The sequence below is a fragment of the Equus przewalskii genome, chromosome 8 (genome assembly GCF_037783145.1).
Source record: "Equus przewalskii isolate Varuska chromosome 8, EquPr2, whole genome shotgun sequence".
Taxonomy (NCBI): Eukaryota; Metazoa; Chordata; class Mammalia; order Perissodactyla; family Equidae; genus Equus; species Equus przewalskii.
The window spans coordinates 1,772,371-1,798,473 of NC_091838.1; the positions used below are offsets into that span (position 1 = coordinate 1,772,371).

The 26,103-nt window shown below is 35.2% G+C and overlaps 1 protein-coding gene across 4 annotated transcripts in view; it reads right to left on the minus strand.

Annotated features, from left to right (window-relative positions):
* CNBD1 (cyclic nucleotide binding domain containing 1) overlaps window positions 1-26,103 on the minus strand; it is a 409,712-nt gene that overhangs the window by 87,420 nt on the left and 296,189 nt on the right. For all 4 annotated transcript variants that reach the window (XM_070630351.1, XM_070630350.1, XM_070630348.1 and 1 more), the window contains 2 exons: window positions 12,280-12,389; window positions 10,886-11,036 (listed from right to left, as the gene is read on the minus strand). In XM_070630351.1, the coding sequence (XP_070486452.1) occupies window positions 10,886-11,036; window positions 12,280-12,389 (261 nt within the window). The remainder of the gene's footprint in view (window positions 1-10,885; window positions 11,037-12,279; window positions 12,390-26,103) is intronic.

A 26,103-nucleotide genomic window follows, 5' to 3' on the forward strand; every position in this document is an offset into this window, starting at 1 on the left:
GAAATTCAAATATTTAGAATTTAGAAGTACAAATAACGGTTTTGCAGCTGGTAAAGGCGAGAAAAGCCATTCCAGAGAAAGGCAGTGGAATGGGCAAAGGACGCAGAAGCAAGAACCAACGTGGCATTTTCAGGAAATTATACTTAGCTCAACATTGCTCGAGAGTGAAATGGTGAGAATTAAGGAAGAAGTAGCTGTTGGAGCCCACCTTGCCCTGAATCTCGTAAGCCATCTTCAGAACTTTCAACTTTTCTGTGCCGTTTCCAGCTTCCCCATCAGTGGGTAACAGAGGGTTACGGTGTGCAGAAATACTGGTCTTCTCGATTCTGCTGCACCTGGATGGGGCTGAGATGTGTGGAGGCCGACGGGCCGTAACTTTGATGGGAGCAAAGTAGCCTCCTCTGTTTAACCCAAATTTTAAAAAAATATTGTAATTTTGGTGTGCTTCGTGATGAAGACATTAAGAAGCCCTGCTAACAATGATGGGCGTCAATAAACGTTTTCAGGTAGGGGAAAACTAACAGATTTGCATTTCAGAAATTTTAATTAGGGGAAAATATGAATAGTGGATTAGAAAGGATAAAGCCAGGGACGGGGAGACTAATAAGTGGCAACTGAAAATTCTAAGTAAAAGATGATTAAATCATGAACTAAGACACAGTGTTGGATAGAAAAATGAGGAAAGAAGTCTAAGGGATATTTAGGATTTGGTAGTATTACAACTTTGCTCAACCCCAGGAGTGCACATGGAATACAACAGAATACAATCAAATGGTGTGCTCTGGTGTTCAACACAGCAGCCCAGCGGATGTATGAATTAGTGCAGTGCCAGAGGAAATACTGATAGCTTCTTCAGGAGGCAGGGCAGTGAAAAACTTAACATTCTTGGCCTCTTTCTGCCTTGTCATCTATTCCTAGCCTGGGGCAGAGGTTGATTTTAGCGAATTGTGATACCGAGTTCTAACATTTCCTCCCCACCTTCCCTTGGGATCAGGCTTGTCTGCCTAAAAGGTGTTTCTTCCTGTCTCTCCATAAGAGAGGGAAGCCCTACCTCTGTCTCCAGTGGGAGGAGACCTTTGGTGGTCCAGCATGGCCAGTGACTACTGGGGAAATTTGGGTTTCACAATTAGGACTTCCACTAGTCTGCGGATATAAGCTACATTCTCCAATTTCTGTTTGATCAATAATAAACGTGCTATTTTGATCTCTCTTCTACTCTAATCTTTCATCTTATTTTTCCATTTGGTTTAGGAATCAGGCAAATAAAAAGAATGTTACGTATTGGGTTCCTTCAAGTTCCCATAGATGGCATTGAGGACTGAGGAGAAAGGGACTCCATTTATCAAAAGGAGACACATGGGAGGAAGAGAATTCTGGAGGAGTAGAAGGAAGGTAAGTTCCCAATTGAATATGTTGAGAATCAGGTGTTTTGAGACATCTAGATGGAGAGAAGCTCAGGTTTCAGGAAAAGGGATAATAGATATATATATATATATATATATATATATATATATAAAAGAAAATAATTATTATAAACATACACTAGGACAAGATTTTGACAGCAACAGGAAGAGCAGGAGACAGCTTTAGATTTCAAGCAGTGCTCAAATAAACAACCTAACTTTACACCTCAAGCAAGTAAAAGAAAGCAAACTAAGCCTACAGTTAATAGAAGGAAGTAAATAAAGATCAGAGAGGAAATAAGTGAAATAGAGACTAAAAAGACAATAGAACTGACCAATGAAATTAAGAGCTGGTTCTTTGAAAAGGTAAATAGACAAATCTTTATCTAGACTTACCAAGAAAAAAAAGGTACTCAAATAAATAAAATCAGAAATAAAATAGGAGACGTTACAACTGATACTATAGATAAGGATTAATGAACTATTATGAACAATTACATGCCAAAATATTGGACAATCTAGAAGAAATGGATAAATTCCTAGAAAGAGACAACCTACCATGACTGAATCATGAAGAAATAAAAAATCTGAACAGACCAATTACTGGGAAGAAGATTGAATCAGTAATCAAAAACCTCTCAACAAACAAAAGTACAGGACCACAAGGCTTCACTGGTGAACTTTACCAAATATTTAAATAAGAATTGATGCCAATCCTTCTCAAACCTTTTCAAAAAATAGAAGAGGAGGGAACACTTTGAAACACGTTTTACAAGACCAGGACTACACTGATGACAAAACCAGATGAGGACACTACAAGAAAAGAAAATTACGGGCCAATATCCCTAATAAACATAGATGCAAAAATCCTCAACAAAATTTTAGCAAACCAAATTCAACAATATATTAAAGGATCATACACCACAATCATGTGGGATTTATTCCAGGGATGTAAGGATGGCTCAACATTCACAAATCAATCAATTTGATATACCACATTAATAAAGTGAAGGATAAAAATTATATGATCATCTCGAAAGATGAAGAAAAAGCATTTGACAAAATTCAACATCTATTTCTGATAAAAACTCTCAGCAAAGTGGGTATAGAGGGAACATACCTCAGCATAATAAAGGCCATATATGATAAGCTCACAGCTAACATCAAAATGGTGAAAAGCTAAAAGATTTTCCTCTAAGATCAGGAACAAGATAAGGATGCCACTCTCACTTTCAATACTATATTCAACATAGAATTGTAAGTCCCAGGCAGAACGATTGGCAAGAAAAAGAAATAAGAGGCATCCAAATCAGAAAGGAAGATGTAAAACTGTCTCTATTTGCTGATGACATGATATTATATATATAGAAAACCCTAAAGACTCTGGCAAAAAACTGTTACAAATGATCAATTCAGTAAACTGGCAAGACACAAAATCAACATATAAAAATCAGTTGCATTTCTATACACTAACAACAAACTGTCAGGGAAATTAAAAATTACAATTGCATTAAAAATAAAAAAGTACATAGGAATAAATTTAACCAAGGAGGGGAAAGACCTGTACACTGAAAACTGTAAGACGTTGATGAAAGACAATGACGAGGACCCAAAGAAATGGAAAGATTTTCCATGCTTGTGGATTAGAAGAATTAAGATTGTTAAAATGTCCATACTACCCAAAGCCATCTACAGATTTGATACAATCCTTATCAAAATTCCAATGACATTTTCACGGTAAAAGAACAAACAATCTTAAAATTTGTGTGGAACCACAACGACCCCAAATAGTCAAAGCAATATTGAGAAAGAAGAACAACACTGGAGGCATCATTTTCCTGATTTCAAACTATATTACATAGCTATAGTAATCAAGACAGTAAGGTATTGGAATAGAAGCAGAAACTGACCAATGGAACAGAATAGAGAGTCCAGAAATAAACCCACACATGTATGGTGTAGGGTAGGAGGTAAATTCCTCTTCCCTCTAGGTCCTTCTGTCTTATCTAAGAATTAAATTGACATGAAACAGACTAACAGGAGAAAATCAAACAAAGTTTAATAACGTGTACATGGGAGAAACCGAGGAAAACTGAGTAACTCACAAAATGACCAAAGCCATCACCTTAAATACCACCTTCAGCTAAAGTTGAAGGAGGATGTTGGGGTAGTGGTTTAGGACTTCCAAGGGAAGACAGGAAATTCACACAGAGATGGAAACTTAAACGCTCATTAAATAGGTGTTTCCTGGGCCATCTATAGACAATGTGACTGGAGAGACACATTTTACATTGTACCACATTTACCTTAAGGTATTTGCTCCTTCCTGGAACAGGCCTTCTATCTTAAATTCTTTTAGGCAGTTAGGGGGAAGGTCAGAGTTTTTCCCTGACTCTTTTGTTCTTAAAAATAATCAAGCCAAAGAGACACATTTTGGGGTGGCCAAATCTAATCCCCCCACAATGGCCAATTAATTTATGACAAAGTAGTCAAGAATATACAATGGGAAAAGGAGTGTCTTCAATATAAATGGTGTTGGGGAAACTAGACAGCCACATGAAAAAGAATGAAACTGAACTACTATTTTATACCATACATAAAAATCAACCCAATATAGATTAAGATTTGAGCATAATACCTGAAACCATAAAACTCCTAGAAGAAAAGACAGGGAGCAAGCTCCTTGACATCAGGCTTGACAACGGTTCTTTGGATTTGACACCAAAAAAAAGTAACAAAAGCAAAAAATAAATAAGTGGAACTACACCAAAGTAAAACACTTCTATATAGCAAAGGAAACCGTCCACAAAATGAGAAGGCAACCTATGGAATGGGAGAAAATATTTGCGATATTTTCAGGTACATATCCAAAATATATATGGAACTCATACACCTCAACAGTAAAAAACAATCAGAATAAAAAACTGACAGAGGATGTGAATAGACATTTTTCCAAAGAAGACGTACAGATGGCCAACCAGCACATGAAAAACGTGCTCAGCATCACTAATCATCAAGGAAATGCAAATCAAAACCACAATGAGATCTTACCTTACACCTGTTAGAATGGCTATTATCAAAAGACAAGAGAGAAGTGTTGGTGGACATGTGGAGAAAACGGACCCTTGTGCACTGTTGGTAGGAATGTAACTTGGTGCAGCCACTATGGAAAACAGTATGGGGCTTCCTCTAAAATTTAAAAATAGAACTACTATCTGATCCAGCAATTCCACTTCTGGGTATTTACCTAAAGGAAATGAAAACACTAACTCAAAAAGACATCTGCACCCTTATGTTCATGGCAGCATTATTTCCAAAAGCCAAGACAAGAAAACTTGCACACGTTAAAGTCACATATCCCATTGGGTTGTGGTGAATATTTGATGAAAGAAAACATGTAAAGTATGTAGACTAATGCCTGACATACAACGAATCTTCCAAGACGCTAAAGTGAGAAAATCAGCTTAGACGCTAAGGCAGTATTTCATAGCAAGATGCTAATTTTTTAAAATAGATGAGGAGAAGTAGAAATCTCCAAAGTTCCTCCCTCAACCACATTGAGGGTATAAAATAGTTGAGAATGGAGATTATTAGAGAATTGGGAAGAGGATTTCTCTGAAAAACTCTGCTCTAAGCCTCACCATCCCAGGGGCCGTAATGAGAAATGCCTCTGCATCACCCAATCAAAAGTGAAACCCTTCAACACGGAAAGCTTTAAATGCATTTCCACAAGTCAAGAGCCACACTACACTACTATCTGACTACCCCCTGAGAAATCTAACGCTAAGAGACAGGCTACTTGACTGCTGATAAACGAGCTATGTAAGAGGCTGCTCTGGAGTTGACCCACCTTTCAAAGTTTGCCAGGGTGAACAGCGTGAGTGTTTTCCTACACGGACTTTCCTGTGTAGACCAAATGTAGACTCCTGCACAAAAGACAGCCAGAATGGAGTCCTAACTGGGTTGCACTGGGGATGGGGGAGGGTGACAGTGAGGCCACTTCAGCAGAGGAAATCTGAGGTTATCCCTGGATTCCTAGGAAGGACGTGTGTTACTCCTATTAAGGAATTACAAGAGAAAGATCCCTTTCCAATATTAATGGATTTCTGAAAACTCTCGAAGGTGCTCACTAGAAAGTGGTTAGCTTGACACAATTGTCAAGCACAGAAAGTGAGAAGCCAATTTACAACAGTATGATCAATTAGGAACATTTTCACTCCCCGAGCACTTCTCTGCCATCTTCTCCCAGTCCCCAAATTGGCCCTGTAGCAGAGAGATCAGAAACCATAGGAGAAGAGCTGGGGACAGGGGTGAGGAAGCAAAGATATGAAACCTGCCTCCAGTGCTGTGGAGCAGACTCCTAAGGTGGCCTCCACGATCATGGTGCTATATCACGATTATCTTATGTTACACAGCAGAATTCTGCCAACGTAATTAATATTACCAATCATCAACCTTAAAATGTGGAGATTATCCAGGTGGGCCTGACCCAATCAGATGAGCCCTTTAAAAGCAGAGGTTTCTTCAGATGGTAGAAAAGAGGAAGTCTGAGTGATTCAAAGTGTGAGAGATTTGATGGAAGGGGTTTCTTCATTGCTGAGAGGGAGAGGGCCCTGTGGAGGGAGCCGCCTTTAGCGGCCGACAGGGACCCCCAGCTGACAACCAGCAAGAAAACAGCGAGGTCAGCTCTACAGCTGAAAGGAACTGAAATTCTGCCAGAAGCCCCAGATTAGAGCCCAGCCTGACTGACACTCTAATTTCAGTCCTGTGAGACTCTGAGCACAGAACGCCATAGAACCCGCCCTACAGAACTGAGATGATAAATGAGTATTGTTTGAAGCTGCTAAATTTATGGTAATTTGTAATGTAGCAATGGAAAACTAATAGAAGCATGCAGCAAGCCCATCAACCTTAAATCAAACGTGGATGCATGCTTCTTATCAGGCTAGATGTATTAATATCTCGATTGAGAATATTTGCCAATTAAAAATACCTTATAGGGTATTTTATGACTTAAGAGTCATGATGAAATCATTAGACTGAGTTTTCAAAGGGCAGGGGAAGAACTTTTCTCACTGAAAAAATATCAGAGAAAGTAGGAGACATAAAATTGCTTTGTGAATGCTTCCTGTGAGTTGAACTTGTTCAACAAACCAGTTTTATTGTGTATTCGATATTTGTTTGTGACGATATTTTAATAGAAGCATCCACAAACCCAGGCTAATGTTAGTTTTCAGATTTTTCTGCAATAGGGATGCAAAATTACTATATTTAAGCTTTTTAAACTAAATATGTCAACATTGTGCGAGATCATTTTCACCAATAGTAAATAATCCTACTCACGAGTAGACCTTATTGTTGAGGAACACGGCGCAGTAATGCAAATACAGAACCTTAGAATCACCGAACACGTAATTCATCAAGGATTACATCTATTAGTAGAAGAACATGTGGTTCCATGTGCAGGATAAGGCAGAGCATCAGTAAATCTGAAATCGGGAACATGGTATCTGACACCTCATTGCTGCTTTTCCTATAACGGGTTCAAGTCAACTCTGCCTTCCAAAAAATCCTAAAATTAGGGGCTGGCCCAGTGGCAAGTGGTTAAGTTTACACATTCCACTTTGCTGGCCCGGACTTCACCAGTTCACATCCTGGGTACAGACCTTACACCGCTTGTCAAGCCATGCTGTGGCAGGCATCCCACATGTAAAGTAGAGGAAGATGGGCATGAATGTTAGCTCAGGGCCAGTCTTCCTCAGCAAAAAGAGGATTGGCCACAGATGTTAGCTCAGGGCTAATCTTCCTCAAAAATATAAATAAATAAATAAAAACAATCCTAAAATCAGCTCTGCCATCCCCAAATCCATAAATTGAAATGGTTTAATATGTTAATGGAAAAAAATTACCGAAAAACCAAACTCAGGCAAAAATATTGATTTCTTTTTACAAAACAAAACAAACAAAAACTTCACAAAATTTATAAGTGGCTAAATATATATAATCAAACTATAATACCAAGGTCAACATTATTTTCTGATTAATGTTATTGTTTCTTCATATATATATATATGTGATATTTCATAAGATAAGAAATTAATCCCCAAGTAAGAACTACTTTTAAATGTCTGCAAGATGTTTAAAATATTTGGCTGATTTTATCACTAATGAAACTATTCTTCAATATATTTGTTAAATACCTAATGGAATAAAATAATATACCGTGAATCAATTATATGAAATATAATTTTTCATTTGAAACTTTGTCCAAAATAAAATAAAAATAAAAATTTTACTCAAATTACTTAGCATTTTTTCTTTTAATATTATTAGCAATGAGTAAAAAAAAAGAAACACAAGAGAAAAAATACTTTTAAGTGTTGTACCTTTTATTTTTAACTTGGAAATGTATTTTTATATCAAAATGTTATCATAAAGGAAAAACAAAAAACAAAAAGGGAAAGGGGAGCATATTTACTGTGGCAAGTTGTTCAAGATTTTAAGCTGTATGATTAACATTGCTCCCTAGGAGACACCTGGTTGTAAGTTGCCTCAGCAGAAGAGAAATACTGATGCCATGGGAAGGAGATCTTTTTGATAGGAACATATTCACTGCTTCTGCAACATCTAACAGACCTCTCTACAGTAAAAAAATCTGGTTTCCTAGGCTTTTGATCAAGAGAATCATTGTCAGAGATTAAAGTCTTTCTGTTTAAAAACAAACAAAAGCTTCCAGATAGTTTGTGCCAATGTCACCCTGGAATTGGAATTCTCCTTTTGGGAAAGACAATTTAAGAATGACAAGTTAAATCCATAGCTATCCCTTAGTTTTTCAATCATGCGTGGTTGAATGAGATATAATTAATAACAATGGTAATTCTTTTTTTATATAAAAAGCAATTCTCTCTCATTACAAAAGTGATACAGTTGTTTTAATGGTAGGATGAGAATTTCAGATATCAGTAAAATTAAAACAGTTGGCATGCATAATTTTAATCTAAATGTCCTGAGGTATAAATTTTCCATCTGGACAAAATTGTGTTACTTTCATAAAAATAATAATCAGATAAACCATATTCCCAGTGGCATTAAACAAAAAAAGTAAATTTATATTGTTTAAACTTAATAGTAACTATTCTGGGTTTTTATTAGATATTCAACATGTCTGAGAAGCATGCACATAGATTACAAAACAAATTACTTTCTCTCTTCCAGAAGTTAACAAACTAAATGAACCAAGAAATAGCTTTTCAAGTCCTTTTAAATATCACAAAATAAATTGCACATCTTCCTCTATGATTGTACGTAGATAGTTGTGTATATAATTCTCCAGATAAGATACTTAACATTTACGCAGATTTTTTTGGTCTTTGGATTCTGTCCCATCTATCCCCAGGTATAGTATAGTGAAGACATTGCTTCCTTTATGGATTTACTGAGCATTGTTGATAAACTGGATCATTCCAGTGATATTGGCTCTTTAACGTGACTTATATGGGAGCAAATAGAGACTATGCCCTGAATACTTCAGAAAAGATATGAACTTTAATTTAGTTTTCCAGTAATATATTTTACAATTCTAAAAAAATTTTTACTATATTTAACTACCTTTAGTAGATTAGAGAGTATAGGCAACAAAATCAACATATGACTGGGCATTCTGTTGGAACATATTGGTTTTATTTATTGTTTATTTTTAATGGTCCACTTCAAATATTAGCAATTATTCCTAACAGCAATGTAATATAAGAACTAATAACAACATCATCTTGACAGGAAGATGACATATCATGGGTTTTGCTCATGTTTATTATTCTGGTTTAACATTTTCATTGTCTTCAACTTGATATTTTTTAAGGCTCATTTTACTTTCTCTTCAGTCCTGCCCTATGCTATTTTACAAAGATGGATCCATATTTCAGATGATAAAAGGAGCAGAAAAGACGGAAACAGAATGAGGTAATATGAAAATGCAAAATTAAAGATCATCATTGTTCATGCTTGAAGACGATCCTTTCAGCAAATTAACCATTAAATTTTTCATTAAGATTAGTTAGCCTTTAAAATATATTTTTTACTTTTTTGGAATAAAATATAAAATAATTAGAAAGTAGAAATAAAAAGACTGAAATTAAATACAATATTTTATTTCCTTATAAGTTGTGGCAAAACAAGCAAAATACGGTCCTCAAGAAGACTTTTGTTCAGGTCACGTTTAACTCCCTAGGCTCACAACACGACGTCAGGAACTTTATCACATCAGTTCCAAATAAACAAAATATAGAAAGAATTTTAAAACATGAACAGCACACACAAAAATACAGCTCAAGCTGATACAGCTCCATCTATTTGAATTTTAGGTTGCCAGAAGGCAAAGAACATTCTAATACACGCTCCAGAGAAGCGCTTTCATGTGTGAAATGCTGATTTACATAAAAGAGTCCACAGCGGGTCTGCCTTGCACCAGTTAACATAATCAGTACAAGAAAAGAAAAACCTAGCCTACATCAAGTGAGAATATTGTAACTTTAATTGGTGGTTAGTAATTAGTTTTAATTCATATTTGCCTTGAGGGAGGTTTGTATTTGAATGTCACAGAAGGAAAGAAAATTAATCAACGCTATTTCAACTTTACACCATTTTAAAAAAAATGGACAGGTGAATTTGAAGTTAAGCAGAATCAGAGTTAAGCAGGCAGAGGGTTTATATTCTCTAAGAGACATAAAAAAATATTTGAATTCAGGTAAGGGATTCAGTCATATCAAATATGGATAATCATGAAAATCTTTCTAATTTAAAGCAAATTCCTCACCCACATTAATTTCTATACGTTTCTCCTCTTATCCTTCATCAAATGTTTGACATTCTCAGTTTTATTGTACATAAAATTACGCTTTTATTTAATATTCCATTATCTTATGACCTATTAACCCCTATTCATTTATCATTCATACTCAATCACATATCCTATTTGAGTATTTATGATGTTTGGAGGGCCAAACACAGGTGGCCACATGATCATCCTTTTAAGATTATGATAACCCTAAGGTTTCAGATGAACTCTTAAATACGGAAAGCCACAGATCTTTATTCACACTTGGTCTACATGTACACTGGAGGATAGTGCACACTTGACCTGAACCAGGAACATAGAAGCAATCATTTTTAGAGTTGGAAAAACAGGATATTCCAGACAAGGAGAGGGTGCTGCTATTAATGGTAGTTTGGGAATTAGCAGAGAGATTTTGGTAATTTCAAATAAAAATTCTTTTGAAATATTGCTAATATATTCTAAAAGTAGCACAATTAAATCAGAATATGAAGTTATAAAGTGGGTCTATATAGATGTGTCATCTCTGTAGATAACATACATACACTTGCACTTACTTGAGTGTCCCAATTTGTCTGTGAAATATGTCCACCCTTGTCAGAAACTCATCAAATAAAATGGTATAACAGTTAAAAAACATTTATGCATTTACCAAATATGTCCTTATCTTCAATGATTGCCATCTCCACCTCTTTCCCAGTAACTATTGTGCACGTGAAGGGGAGTTGAAGAAGAACGCTAATCTCACCAAAAGACGCCTCCTCCTTAAGTTGACCCATATAAACGAGTTTTCGAACTTTTTTCTGTAAGAGATATAGATAATTGATGTTTAATGAAACCACCTTCCTATAATGATTAAATATTGTTACCAACAGAAACTCACTGTTCGTAAATAATTTTGGTATACGGTATTTAAAACAAATTGCAATTTCATTCAAATCAGAGAAAACATTTACTTACACATGTATTTAAATTATATTAGAACCACAGTAGATTGACAGACAACTTCAGCATATCTAAGGTCATTGAAAGCACTGTCACTTAGTGACCTGCAAATTAAATTTTTTAATCCACCAAGATGTTTAGGACATATTGAATTCATTCCTATTGAAACAGAGATGAGCTGGTCTGCAGGAAGATGAACAAAAACAAGAGAGCGTAGCCCTCAGGGTGGGAGGGCGACAGGAACTGCAAAGAGGAGGAAAGCTTTACCAAGTATTCTGGAGTCAAAAGCCAACATCTAATCTGAAGAACTTCCTCTTACATAATTGGCAAACCTTCACGCAGAATATAACTAGTACAGCAGACTTCAACTAAGCTTATACACTAAACTAAACTCCATCAAACACTGCTCGACCAACCCAGAAGGATTGGTTCCAACTTTCCTATCACTAAGCATTGGTGTTTTGCCTGTTCTAGAACTTCATAAAACTGAAATCATATGGAACGCACGCTTTTGGATCTGATGTTTTTGCCCAACCTAATCCTTTGAGATTCATCTGTATTCTTGTATGTTTCGTAAGTTCTTTTGATTGACGTGTGGCATTCCATTGTATGAATGTACCACAATGTTTCTTTCAATTGTCAATGGACATTTCAACCACTTACAGTTTTTGGCGTATGAAGATTCACGTAAGTCTTTTTGTAGACATATTTTTTCATTTCTCTTGAGTAGGTATCTAGAGTGGAATTTCTGAGTCATTTGTTAAGTGTATTTTAGCCAATCTGATATGATTGTAGTAGTACCTTGGTGTGGTTTTAATTTGCGTTTCTCTGATGAATAAGGATGTTAAGCATCTTTAACATGCTTATTGGTCATTCCGAGGTCTTACAACTCAATATATCTTACAACTTATCTTACATTCCTGTATCTTACAATTCAGTAAAAACAAGAAAAGAAATCCAACAAAAAATAGTCAGAAAAATAGAACAGAAATTTCACGGAAGACAAATGAATAGTAAATGTCCAATAAGCACAGGCAAAGATGTTCAATATCCTTTATTCATTAGAGTAGATTAAAGAGAATACATAAGTTTAAGACTTACTGCTCTTTTTGATTGTAGTTTCACAAGCCCTACAATACTTCTATAAACGTTACAATATCCAGAATTAATATAGGCCACAAAAGAAATTATGCTTCCACTTTCCACTATCACTGGAAATAAAAGAGATAATTCATAATGTCACACATTCTTCTCTATAAGAAATTATTTTAGATGTTATGACAATAAAAGTTGACATATTCAATTCAATAATTATTAATGGTAAATATCTTAATGGATGTCAGTTTATAGGCAGCACCTGGCATATGATACAAAATTTACACCTGGTATTTCTATCTGTAACCTAACGTGGAAGTTCACACAGAAGACTTTGGCAATAAAGGCAATTGTATGCTACTAAACCACCTGGAGGAGCAGAGGCACAGGAGGACAGGGCAAGCCTCAATTTGTAGCACTTGCTGATTTCCATGGTGTAAACATTCCTACCATGGTGAATTTCAAACTGCCAATGGTTTTACAGCTAGCGCATAAAATGCCTGAATATTTCACCTTTGGCTCTTCAGAGCCTGTACCTGGAGCCAGCCCTGGCACTCTACGAAATACAGGAGCTGTTGAAAGCAAGGGCTTTGAGGCCATACTGGACTGGTTTGAAATTCTACTCTGCTACATGCTGTGTGACCTAAGATAAATTTGATAAGTTCTTTGAGCATTGGGATTTTCATCTTTAAAATGGCAAAATTAGGAGTCCGTGTTCTACACTCTACATGTGGTGATGAAGTTCATGTAAACTACTTAGAATGAAGCCTGGCACACAGTATTACATAATAAATCATGTTACTGGGGCTGGCCCCGTGGCCGAGTGGTTAAGTTCGCGCGCTCCGCTGCAGGCAGCCCAGTGTTTCGTCGGTTCGAATCCTGGGCGCGGACATGGCACTGCTCGTCAGACCACGCTGAGGCAGCGTCCCACATGACACAACTAGAGGAACCCACAACGAAGAATACACAACTATGTACCGGGGGGCTTTGGGGAGAAAAAGGAAAAAATAAAATCTTTAAAAAAAAAAAAAATTTTAAATAAATCATGTTACTAATATCTTTATTCTTTGCTCAAATTTGTGAAGCCACCCTAAGGCCAAGATATACTTGAAGGTGAACTGGGTAATACCTTGATAACTACCAACGTATCAAAAAGCCACTTAAATAAAAAACACCCGGTCTATACAATAAATTGGACATACATAAATTAAAATTACTATTTCAAGTTGGCTTTCTGCTTTGTTCATTCTGAAACATGTCAATATGTTTTCTCAAAACCCCCAACGCAACAGTGGTAACATATATAAAGACACATATGTATCTTTCCCTTGATTTTGTAAAGCAGACAATTAAAAAATAATATTTTTAATTATTCAAAAACATTTATTTCACAATGTAAAAGAGTATATATCAGCATGAGAAAAATTATTCACGTTACTAAAATAATAAGGAAGCTAAATAATAGCACAGCTCTTTAAAAATTATGGTGAAAAAAGAACAAGATAACAACTGGTAAATATAATTTACCCTAAGCAAACAATAAACACAATATAGTACAATGGAAAAGTACTTTAAGATAAATCAAATGGGTAATTATTTTGCTGACATTGTTTATGACAATATGCTATCTCCCTTTCTTCATATAATTTTCAGAGCTCAAAGTTTATAATAAAAAAATTGAAGGCTTACTCTACTATCACCAATCATTTATTTTGCTTAAATAAAAATTTTAGTAACGCATCTACTGTCTTATACTATGTTTTTTACAGCCAAACAATGATATTACAAAGTTATCTTAAGATATCAAAGTATACTATATCTGTAGAATTATGTGTAAATTGTATGGAAAAGCAGGAGTTTTCTCACAGATCTTACTCTTAAAAGTAAAAAGTACTCTTCTACCAAAGGTTAAATGATAGCAGAGACTTGTTACTTCTTTTAGTCAATCAATAGGACATAAAGGAAGGCACAGAGCCTCCTGGCAATTATAGATAAGAAAAGGATGCACTTAAACAGATAATAAAGAAACCCATTATTCTTAACTTTCAGAGCTGCCCTACTGTAAATCATTTCTTGAAAATCGAGCCCTATATAGATCATAGAGAAGCATACATAATATCAAAGAGGATAAAGACCATGAGAATTTTTCTCTATATGAAGGGCAAGGCAACAATGGAAAAGTGGAACCACTGAGAAAAATTTGCAAGGCAGTCTCATTCCTCAGAGGGGATATTTCCTACTAAGTAATCGTCTATGGTTTTTATAATAATCAGAGCAAATATTTATCTTAATGAAGACAATACAACAAAACCCTTTTCATCCAAGTAAGCAGCCTGAATTTAATGATATTGTAAAAAATGTGTATCACGCTTAAGTAAGAAGTTTTAAATATTACCATTTTTTACTGGAAAAAAATTAATACCAACCACCTGTAAAATTCTTAACACCTCTTTTGTTGTGTTTCCTAATTTTACTCATTCAGCCTCTGATCCTGCTTCCCATTACAAAGAACTTATACTAGTGATGTTAAGACAAATATTGTCATCTCCACACCCTTTCCTGTTGGTGACATAGAAAACGACAAACAACATAGAAAGATTCAAAGGATTAGAACACAGTTTTAAGGGAAACAATTTAGTTATGGACTATATAGATGAAATTTTATTATTTTTTAAAAGTCATATTCATTAATGTTCAGGAAATAAAGTTAATTTGTATTTAAAAATTAAGTTTTAAAGAATCTTATCAAAACTCAAACTCATGTTCTAAAGCCTGAAAACATTAGACCATTATGAAAAGAACCAATTTGATTCTAGCTTAAAGGTGAATTTGAATGAGAGGAAAATCAGAAGGATTCTCAGAAAGTGAATATCAAGCACTGCTCTTTTTCTTTCTGTTGTTTATCATATGCCAGGAAACAGTCACAAGTCTAATAAAACTATTTTATTCCAATTTTCAGGTCAATAAGAAGAAGGCATGATAAGAAGAGTCATTCTCTGCTGGCTATTAGCATCAGCACCAGGACAGTTAAGGTCTCCGTTTAAATGGAAATTCGTGATTAGAAAGATTGTTAAAGGACATCTTCCTAATTAAGATAAACCCCAGTCCATTAGCCTAAGAGACCAAAACACAGCTTGGGAACAGAAGTGTATCTGAGGATCAGTAAGTCTCCTGCAGTTTCCAGCAGGACGTGCATTAGCGGAAAGGGTACCAGCACCCCCTGTGAAACTATACCACTTGAAAAAGGAGGATCTGAAAGAACAGTACTAGCAAATGCTATGCTTGAACTTGATTTTCCACTTAGGAGAATTTTTCTGAACTTATTTTCCTTATGAACATATTTAGTTTGCTTTCATAATGTTGCTAAGAAAGATTTTGGTTAGAAACAGCTTTGCATTTATTGAATATTTCTGTAGGGGTTTGTGCTAAAGAAACTTAGACCAATATTAACCACTACCTCTTCATTATTAAAAAATGTATATTTATATGCAGATAAGTAGCATCTGTGACTAAACAGAGACAAATCCTGAACAGAAATATGTATCAGAAGAATTGATGTTTGATTATCTAACATCCAATTATACTACGCCATCTGAATTTATGGCACATTAAGATAGATCATTCTTATAAAATATGAATACTATATGTAAAATATCCTGATGTATATCAAGTATCTGTCACTTTGCATAAGAAATAAAAAGCAAACGGACATTTCTCCAATCTCACAAATATGTGATTTGGGAAAAATGTTATACATAAATCTACTAATTATTGATAGAGGAGATCAAGAGAAATGTGAATGGAAGAAATTTTAAACTTTGAACATACCTCAAAAACTATTCCAGGTAAAGAACATACCAAAATAATGCTTTTATAGAATTATTTCACAGAAAATAACAGAATGTGACTGGTTACTCACTGCAAGAGAGGGCAGACGAAGCAGGGCCAGACTTGCTGTTGGATTCTCTCCTCCCTCCCTCTCCCCCATTCTTCCCACAATTCCCCTCCTCCTCCCCTGTCAGTCTTCAAGATAGGGCACATGCTGGGCTTGCCGCCATTTACAGGTCAAGGCAGGAGGGCTTATCCAGATCTGATGCCCAGCCTGATGACGGCCAAGGAAACCATCACTTTACCTCAACTGTCTCACCAAATTCACATTTTTGCTCAAATCTCACCTTCTCAAGATCTACCGTGACTATTCTACTTTATCCTATAGTCTAACCTGTTCTACCCAGCTCCCTACCCACCTCTGATTTTTTTTTTCATGGTGTTGTTACCGTCTAACATATATCCAATTTACTAATTCATTTCTTGTGCTTAGTGTGTATGATATCCTCTAGCCAATAGGATGCAAGCTCCATCAAGACAAGGCTGTTTATGTTTATCTTTTGTTAACTCATATGTCTAAATAGTAGCCATTCAATAAATATTTGTTGAATAAGTGCAAGATCTCAATATTAGACCACAATTTCCCTCAAGAGGTCAACTGAGCACAAGAGGAAGCTCAGAATACAGTGGCTTAGATTTTTAGGAAGTTCCTTCCTGAGTAGCACAACTGAAAGTTCTGGATAAAACGTTTTAAAATACATGAGGTGGCGAAAGGCAAAAACAAAAAATATTTTTTTCAAAAACCAGGTATAAAAAGAAACTCAGTCACAGAGGCAAGAAAGCCCTAGGGTCAGTGGCGAAGTCTGTCTGAGAGATAATATGTGGACATGCTCCTTCCTAAAGGCCCAAAGGGCAACACTCTTGGTGGGTAAACTGGAAAAAGCCCATTTTAGAAAGAGAGTTCTTGAAGATATTTTTTTCTCTTAGTCACGGTGCTGATGACAAAAAAGAAAAAAGAGGAAGTCTCTCTGAAAATCCCTAACCATAGCTCACGGCATTGGGGCTGGAATCCACACCACCTGTGAGGCACTAAGCATTCGTTTTTAAATTATATATTTTTTGTGACTCTAAATGCCCAGAAAAAAGAAAAACAAGTTCTTTTAGGATGAATTATTGCTCATCCCAGACTTCAAAAACTTCCCACAGATAAAAAGAGACTATTTAAGGGAATATGAGTTCTCAATAAAACATGTATTAGCAAATATATTAGCAAACCATCACCATTAATTATAGTCACCAGACAATTATAAATATATATATATAATGTATATATATATATATACACACTATTATACATGTTTGTGTGTATATATGCACACCTGATATTACATACATATATGTATATACAGCAGACATCAGAATTATGATAGAAAATATAAAGTAGAATTATATTTATGAAAAAACAAGATTCAGAACAATGTTTGATTACAAAAATTAACCAACTAGAACTTTTAGAAAAAATGTAAGCAATCAGACAAGAATATCATCAACTGAATAAAATATTAAACTAAAAAACTAAACTAAATTGCTAGATTCTGAAATCTTACTAATAAAATCAACTTAAGCATTACAAGGTTTTTTGCAATATAATTAGAGTTACAACACTATGAATAAGTCAAGAAATTGCCATTTCAAAGGGTCATGCATTTAAATATTGGCTTATTTGAATAGAAATTTAAAAGTTAAACAGTCACCTCCTTCGGGTAATGTAGCAATAGTCCTTACCTGCTCTCCGTCTTCAGTAGCCGGTGGATTTAATTAATCTCTCCGTACTCCATACACCTTTCTGCTCCTCTCACAAGAGCCTCCTTTTCTTAGTGCTGAGGATACACCCACACTATCCTCCATGCACTGTATTCAATTCAGTTTTTTTCTCTCTAAAAAATGTCTCTTCCTTATTCCAAAAAATTGGACAAACAAGTATTATTCTGGTACTAACCAGCAATCTCCTTCCCTTAAAAAATGGAATTAAATCCTAGACTTATATAATTAAATTGGTGTTAGTCTCCATCTTTGAATTCTCTTTCCTTTTCCATTCTCTCTCAGTAGACGATAGACAGATAGATAGATACAGATAGATGATAGAGATATGCTATACAGACATACTTGTGAATACACGTACTCAAACCCACTTTAAATATATGTATATGCATATGTTTATAAGTATGGGGGTGTGTATATAATACTTCATAGAATTCCATATGCCTACGTTCTGTCTTCACGTACACCCTGTCTTTTCATGACATTTGAAGAGGACTGAGTTTCAAAGATCTGTTGTACACGCTTTGCTTAACACCGCTGCTCTTGTTACATAGGCTTTAGTGAGCCTGCTGTTTTCAGAATTACACATTAGATTTTCCCTTTTCACTTGAATTTGGAGGACTGCTTTGTGATGCTGGATTTGATTTCCCTCAATCTTGAGGATTATTTTAGTAAACATAATAAATGCATTTACCTGTGTCTACCAAAAAGTAAACGTTCTGTATGAATTTGCTGTTATTTTCCCAAACTTAGATCCTCATAATTTAAATATTTCAGCTGTATGTGGGCTGTTAATAAAAACTCAGTAAAGGAAAGACAGTACCCCGAGCAAAAGTTAGCATAAACTCAAATTATTGCTATAGGCCCCCAAGTACCTCAAACCCCGGATTACTAGAGACAGAATGTAAAACACTTTCCATGAAACATTAAACGACACACAGCGATTTCTGGAAGAAGTTGTATGAGATAGAAACTTTTCTTATACGTTTGGGAGAATTCCTTGGTTAGGTCAACCGAGGGTGTGTTATTTGATTACTGCAAAAATACCTTTTTAAAATGACTTTTGGTCTTTTTGAAGTTTTCTAATTCACATTTCTCTTTCTTTTGACATTTTATATTTTCTAGAAATGCATCCTTTCCATCCAGCTCTTTAATCCATTAGAAGAGACTTGTTTATAAGACTTCAATAATTCTGAAATCTTTACTATGTCTTTATTTCATTTGTTCACAACAGTTTTTTACCCAGATATTTTTTTCTAAACAGCATTTCGTTTCACAAATACTATTGTTTCTGTGCAGTTATTCTTTCCTAGTTTATTGATGTCTGCCCTTATTTTACTATTTTTAAAAAATGTATTTCTTTAGTTTTCTTTTTTTCTAAACCTCTGGTTTCAAATGCCTAGATCCCTTTTTTTTTCTCTTTTTCTTGCTTTGTGATAATTGTATTTAACATTACACATTTCTTCTATCTGCCACCCTAATTACATCTTATCTATTCTGAAATAGAGTGATTTTATTATTATTTTGTTGAGAGTTCTTCTTAATTTCCCTTTAATCAGTGGGGTGCAACAACATGGTGTTTAGTCTCCAAACATTTGAAACTGTACTTTTGCTATCCTTTTAAAATCAATTCTAAGGTTTTTGTTTTGTTTTGCACATGATTCTATGTGACCATTATATGCAATATATCTTGTAATTATTCCCTATATCTAACATGCTGGGGGAAAAGCTCTGTTGAATATGGAGTTTTACATGTATCTAAAAGCTTGATTTTTTTTTGTTGGTAATGTTCAGTTTCTGGTTATCCCTACTTTTATTTTTTTTAATCTACTTGGTCTATCGTTTCCTGCGAGGGTTGTGCATGTATGCCTAACTGCAATGATTATGATACTTAATGCTTCCTATAAGCCTGTTGGCTGTTTCTGTACATACTTAGAGGCTCTTTGGTGTTTATTTATACACATAAATACCTAGTGGTCACAGCCTCCCACTCTTTTCTCAGTATATAATGCCCTCTTTATTGATCACAATGTCTTGTATTGAATTCTATCTTGCTGTACTGTGATTGTTTCATCAGCTTAATACACATAGCTTAAAATAAATTGCATCATGCCATTAATATTTTTCTGTGGCACAATTTTCTTTTTAATTATTTTCTCTTTTACACTTGCCAGTATTTCCCAGTCAGCTTTCCACTTTGGTATGTATGGAGAAACATCATTACTTTTAAAAGACTCCATAATATGCAGGTAACATAATTGAAGAGAATGTAACCATTTGAGTTGAGCTTTTAAGTGATTTCAAGGTTTGCTAGCGGAAAATATGCTATAGTAAATTTCCTTCATGGACGTATACAGATAAATGCAAAATTTTCTAAAAATTAAATTGCTCATGTAACAATAAATTCTTTTTCATTTATGAAACTCTATTATTATGGATTTTTTATTCATCACTATTCTCCATGTCCTTTTTTTTATTGCAGTAACACTGGCTTATAACATTATACAAATTTCAGGTGTACATCATTATAATTCAACTTCTGTGTAGATTACATCATGTTCACCACCCAAAGACTAATTACAATCCATCAGCACCACACATGTGCCTAATCACCCCTTTCACCCTCCTCCCTCCACTGTTCCCCTCTGGTAACCACCAATCCAATCTCTATTGCTATGTGTTTGTTTGTTCTTGTTTTTATCTTCTGCTTAAGAGTGAGATCATATGGTATTTGACTTTCTCCCTCTCACTTATTTCTCTTCACATAATACCCTGAAGGTCCATCCATGTTGTCACAAATGGCCAGATTTCATCATTTTTTAAGGCTGAGTAGTATTCTCTTATGTATCTATACCACATCTTCTTTATCTGTTCATCTCTTGATGGGCACCTAGGTTGCTTCCAAGTCGTGGTTATTGTGAATAGTGCTGCAATGAACATAGGGGTGCATGTATCTTTATGCATTTGTATTTTCAAGTTCTTTGGTTAAATACCCAGGAGTGGAAAAGCTGGATCATGTGGTAGTTCTAGTCTTAATTTTCTGAGGATACTCCATACTGTTTTCCGTCATGGCTATACCAGGTTGCACTCCCATCCGCACTCTACGAGAGTTCCCTTCTCTCCACAACCTCTCCAACACTTGTTGCTTCCTGTCTTGTTAATTTTAGCCATTCTGAGGGGTGTGAGGTGATATCTCATTGTAGTTTTGATTTGCATTCCCCTCATAATTAGTGAAGTTGAACATCTTTTCAAGTGCCTGTTGGCCATCTGTATATGTTCTTTCGAGTAATGTCTGTTAAGATCTTTTGCCCATTTTTTTGTGTGTTGTGTGAGGAAGATTGGCCCCAAGCTGACATCTGTGCCAATCTTCCTCTGTTTTATGTGGGATGCCCTCTAGCATGGCTTGATGAGTAGTGCTAGGTCTACACCCAGGATCCAAACCTGCAAACCCCAGGCTACCAAAGTGGAACCCGCAAAATTAACCACTACACCACTGGGCCAGCCCCAAGTTTTGCCCATTTTTTAATTGAGTTGTTAGGTTTTTTGTTGTTGAGATGTATGAGTTCTTTGTATATTTTGGGTACCAAATGATTAGTGCACACTTCCTTTCATGCACAAAACACTTAAATCACGTTCTTTAAAAAGGCTGAAATACAGTTATCTTGACAAGGCAAATAATGAAAAGTAAAGCAAGTATGAGAGAGTTAAATGTTATTAGGTTCCAAGTAAATTTTGGGGTTCTTTCTTCCTCTTTTGGAGTTAAAAGAACATCTACACAGTGTAATGCAATGCAAAAAGCAAGCAGACACTCAATATTTTTTGTTCATATGGTGTGAAATCTGGACTTGATTTCAGAATGTGTCATTATTCTGAGAAGCTTTTAAGCTAGAGGACATAAATTTTTTTTAATTTTATTCACATCATTTTTAAATGTTATAACTACTCAAAAAGAGAAAAGATATAATTCACTGAAAGGACATCAAGATAAATTACGCAGGTTCACACACAACCTTTATCTCCTATTGGAGGATAATAGAAACGTTTACAAGCTACATAAAATTTATTTTTCCTTACTGGTTGATTCAGTCTCTATTATTTTCAAACTCTACAATTTCCCTTATTAATTTCTTTCTCACAGAGCAATATTATTTGTAATGAATCACTAGTTGATTAAAGTAGAAAGAATTAAATTAAGGTTAAATTATGTTAAGTTCATACAGCTCAATATATTTGTGATTTATCTATTGAGACAAAGCGCAATTTCCTCAGGAAAAATTACAAAAATTCTGAATTACAATATTCTGATAATAGTTTTGTTCTTATATCTTTTCTAATCTAGAAGGGCTTTTCCCATGATGTGAAATTAGTTTATGCTCGTTCATTTATTATTCCTTATATGGAGCTCATATAGATTATTTTATTTATGAGTATTCCCTCTGAGCTCCATGTATGTGAGGTAAACAATCTACAAGTATTGTCAAAGAATTTCATTCCTTACCTGTTGGTTTTATTACTACCATAGGCAAGACCCTTAAAACAACATGAAAAATACCTCAGAGGAATGTGAGGCTTATTGCCTCTTATTGGGCATTAATTTTGTCCTCCACATTGGCCATCTCTCCTTCCATACCAGGCATTCATTTATTACTGCTCCTTGCTTCCTCCTCTGTCTGAAACTCCTCTCTTGAAGGTAGCTAATGACATTCTACACGTGAAAGAAAACACTGCTTTTCTCAGTCAATATCCTTCATGTTCTCTATGTATTAGAGGGCCAACTCTTTTCTATCTTCTGCTCCCTTGATTTGTATAATGCTGTGTCATACAAGTGCTATTGTATACCTACTGGTCTTATTTTTATGATCTCACAATTCGCTTGACTTTTCTTTTAATTGTTTAAAAATGCCTTGCCTTTACTTATTTATTTTTTCATTACCTGTATTCTCTCTCTGTACTACAAGACTTGGCCCTCTCTGAACTCTTGTAAGTTTGGGTGTTAGTCTTCTACAAAACAAGGGGTTAGGGTACTACCTCCAAAAGAGCAGGGCTATGCTAAGGTGTGAGTGAATCCCCCTGACATGGCTCTCTCCTGCTTGACTGAAAATTACTAAGCTCTGCCATCAAAGTGATGCAGTAGATATTTTGGGGACTGTGTCAGTTTCTAGATGAATGACTTCAGGTTTTCAAATCTCTCTTGTCTCTCTCTCTGTTTCTCTCTCCATCCTCAGAGAGCATTTACAGGTATTTAAACATCATCCTTTTATCAAATACCTCCAGACTCTGAGGGAGAGTTTACTGAGCATCCTTGAACATGATGAAGCCACCCCAGGCTGGGGAAATAATTAGAGGGAACAATCTCTAATGGGAACACAGGGCTGGGAATGTTTTCTTTTCCCATCAGCTAGAGTGTAAGCCCTCAAAATGCATGGTGCATCAGGTAAGATGTGCAGATGAGTTCAGCCTCACTAGTGGGGAAAAATTAGACCTAAGCTAAACTGGTTCTGATCCTATCTAAGAAAGATTCAAAGCAAGATATGAAAATATCAAACTGTAGGCAAGGGCTGAACTGTGTCCCAGCAAGAAAATTTAGAGAAAGAAAAATATATCCATCACTCAACAAAGTAAAATTTAGAACACTTGGAATCTAATGCAAAATTAAAAATCATGCAAAGAAACATGAGTATATAACTCATGGTGAAGAGAAAAACAAATTAATTGAAAGCAAACCAGAAATGATACAGATGATAAAATAAGGAGACAATGGTATTAAAACCATTATTACATACACATTCCATAACTTTAAGAAGCTAGTGGAAAGAATGAGCATTTTAAGTAGAAACATGGACCATGGAAAAAATACCCAAATTGAATTTCTAGAGATGAGAACTAAAGCGTCCAATAGAAAAACATAGTAGATATCATTTATAGATTAGACATTGCAGACAATAAAATTAGTGACATTGAAGACGTGGCAATAGAAATTATTCAAAATGAAGCACAGAGGGAAAAAAAATCAAACACATGCACACACACAAAAAACAGAGCAATATCAAGATATGGGACAAGTTCAATGGGTCTAATATACAAGTAATTGGGGTATTCAAAAAAAGAGGGACTATTTGAAGAAATAATTTCCAAAAATATCCCACATTTAATTAAAACTAATATTCCACTCACTAATAGCAGAATATACATTGTTTACAAGTGCATATGGAACACTTACCACATAGACTTATTCTGGGCCATAAAAAAGTCTCAATATTCTTAAAGGATTCAAATCACACCAAATGTGTTCTTTGGCCAAAATCGAATTAAATTTAAAATGATTAACTGCAAAACACCAAAATACTTGCAAACTTAACAGCATATTTCCAAATAAAGTATGGATCAAGGAGAAATCAAAGGGAAAATTATAAAGTGTTTTGAATGGGATGACAACAAAAAGACCAACACACCAAAATTTGTATATACATCTAAAACAGTATTTAGAAGGAGCAGCATTAAATCACTATATTAAAAAAGAAGAAAAGTCTCAAACCACAAACCTTGGCTTCTGCCTTAAGATACTAAAAAGTGAATTAAACCCAAAATATGTAGAAGAAAGGAAATAATAAAGATAGGAGTAGAAATAATGAAAGAGAAAACAGAAAAACAATAGAGAAAATCAACAAAAACCAAAGCTGGTTCTCTGAAAGGATCAATCAAATTAACACATCTCTAGCCAGACAGATCATGTAAAAAATTCTCATAACAACCTTCTGAGATAAGTGTTGTTATCTTCATTTCCCAAGGGAGAAAAATAAGGCACAGAACAGTTACATGTCTTGCCCAAGGCCTCACAAATAGGAAGCAGTGCAGCCAGAATTCCAACCCAACTGAGCTCCTTCTGCCAGCCATGCTCTTAAATATATATTATATAATATATATAATACTATACATCACAAAATATAGTGTATACTTGTAGAATTATAAGTTCATATCAATTAATATTTGTATAGCTATACAGTTGTATATAGATATGATTAGTAAGTAATTATACACAAGTAAAATTAATCTCCACACATATTCTGGCACTCTTCACTTTTCAATATAGCTTGGATATCTTTATACATCCACATATATGATCTGCTTCATTCTTCGCATTGGTGGCAGCCTCCAACTCTACGAATGTCCCAAAAGTATTAACCAGCCCTTTCTTTTTTTTTTTTTTTTTTAAAGATTTTATTTTTTCCTTTTTCTCCCCAAAGCCCCTCTGGTACATAGCTGTATATTCTTTGTTGGGGGTCCTTCTAGTTGTGGTATATGGGACGCTGCCTCAGCGTGCTTTGATGAGCAGTGCCATGTCCGCGCCCAGGATTCGAACCAACGAAACACTGGGCCGCCTGCACCGGAGCACGCGAACTTAATCAGTCGGCCACGGGGCCAGCCCCTTAACCAGCCCTTTCTTGATGGACATTTAAATTGTTATCCATTGCAAAAAAAAAGTGCAATAAAAAATATTGTACATGTGTCTTTGAACAAACAAGTGCACGTTTACTGGTAGTACAAATTTTTAGAAAGAGTTTGCTCGTATAAAGATTGCCATTTTTTTATAGATTTTGCCACTTTTAGTCTTAAACATGTACCAACTGATATGGCTATCTAAAGTGCATATGACTCTTTTCTTTTTAATATATATATATTTTTGTAGGGTTTTTGGTGAGGAAGATTTGCCCTGAGTTAACATCTGTTGCCAATCTCCCTCTTTTTTTTTCTCCCCAAAGCTCCCTAGTACACAGTTGTATATTCTAGCTGTAGGTTGTCCTTGTTCTTCTGTGTGGGATGCCCCCACAGTATGGCCTGATGAGCGGTGCTAGGTCCAAGTCCAGGATCCGAACCAGCACACCCCAGGGCGCCAAAGCACAGTGCACAAACTTAATCACTATGCCACCAGGCCAGCCCCTGTATGGGAACCTTGTTTTCTAACTTCCTGGAGAATCTTCTCTAACAATGGAATTTTGAATGGCTGCCCACACAATAGGTAGAAAATGCTAATTAAGTCAAATTGAATATTCAAAATTGTGAGTGAAGTTGAATTAGGCAGGGTTTTCTCTCTCATTGGAATCTCTTTCCACTCTCTTTTCTTCATTAGCTCTCTCTCTCTCCCTGCTCTCCCTGAGATTTTACAGTTGATTGGGAAGAGCT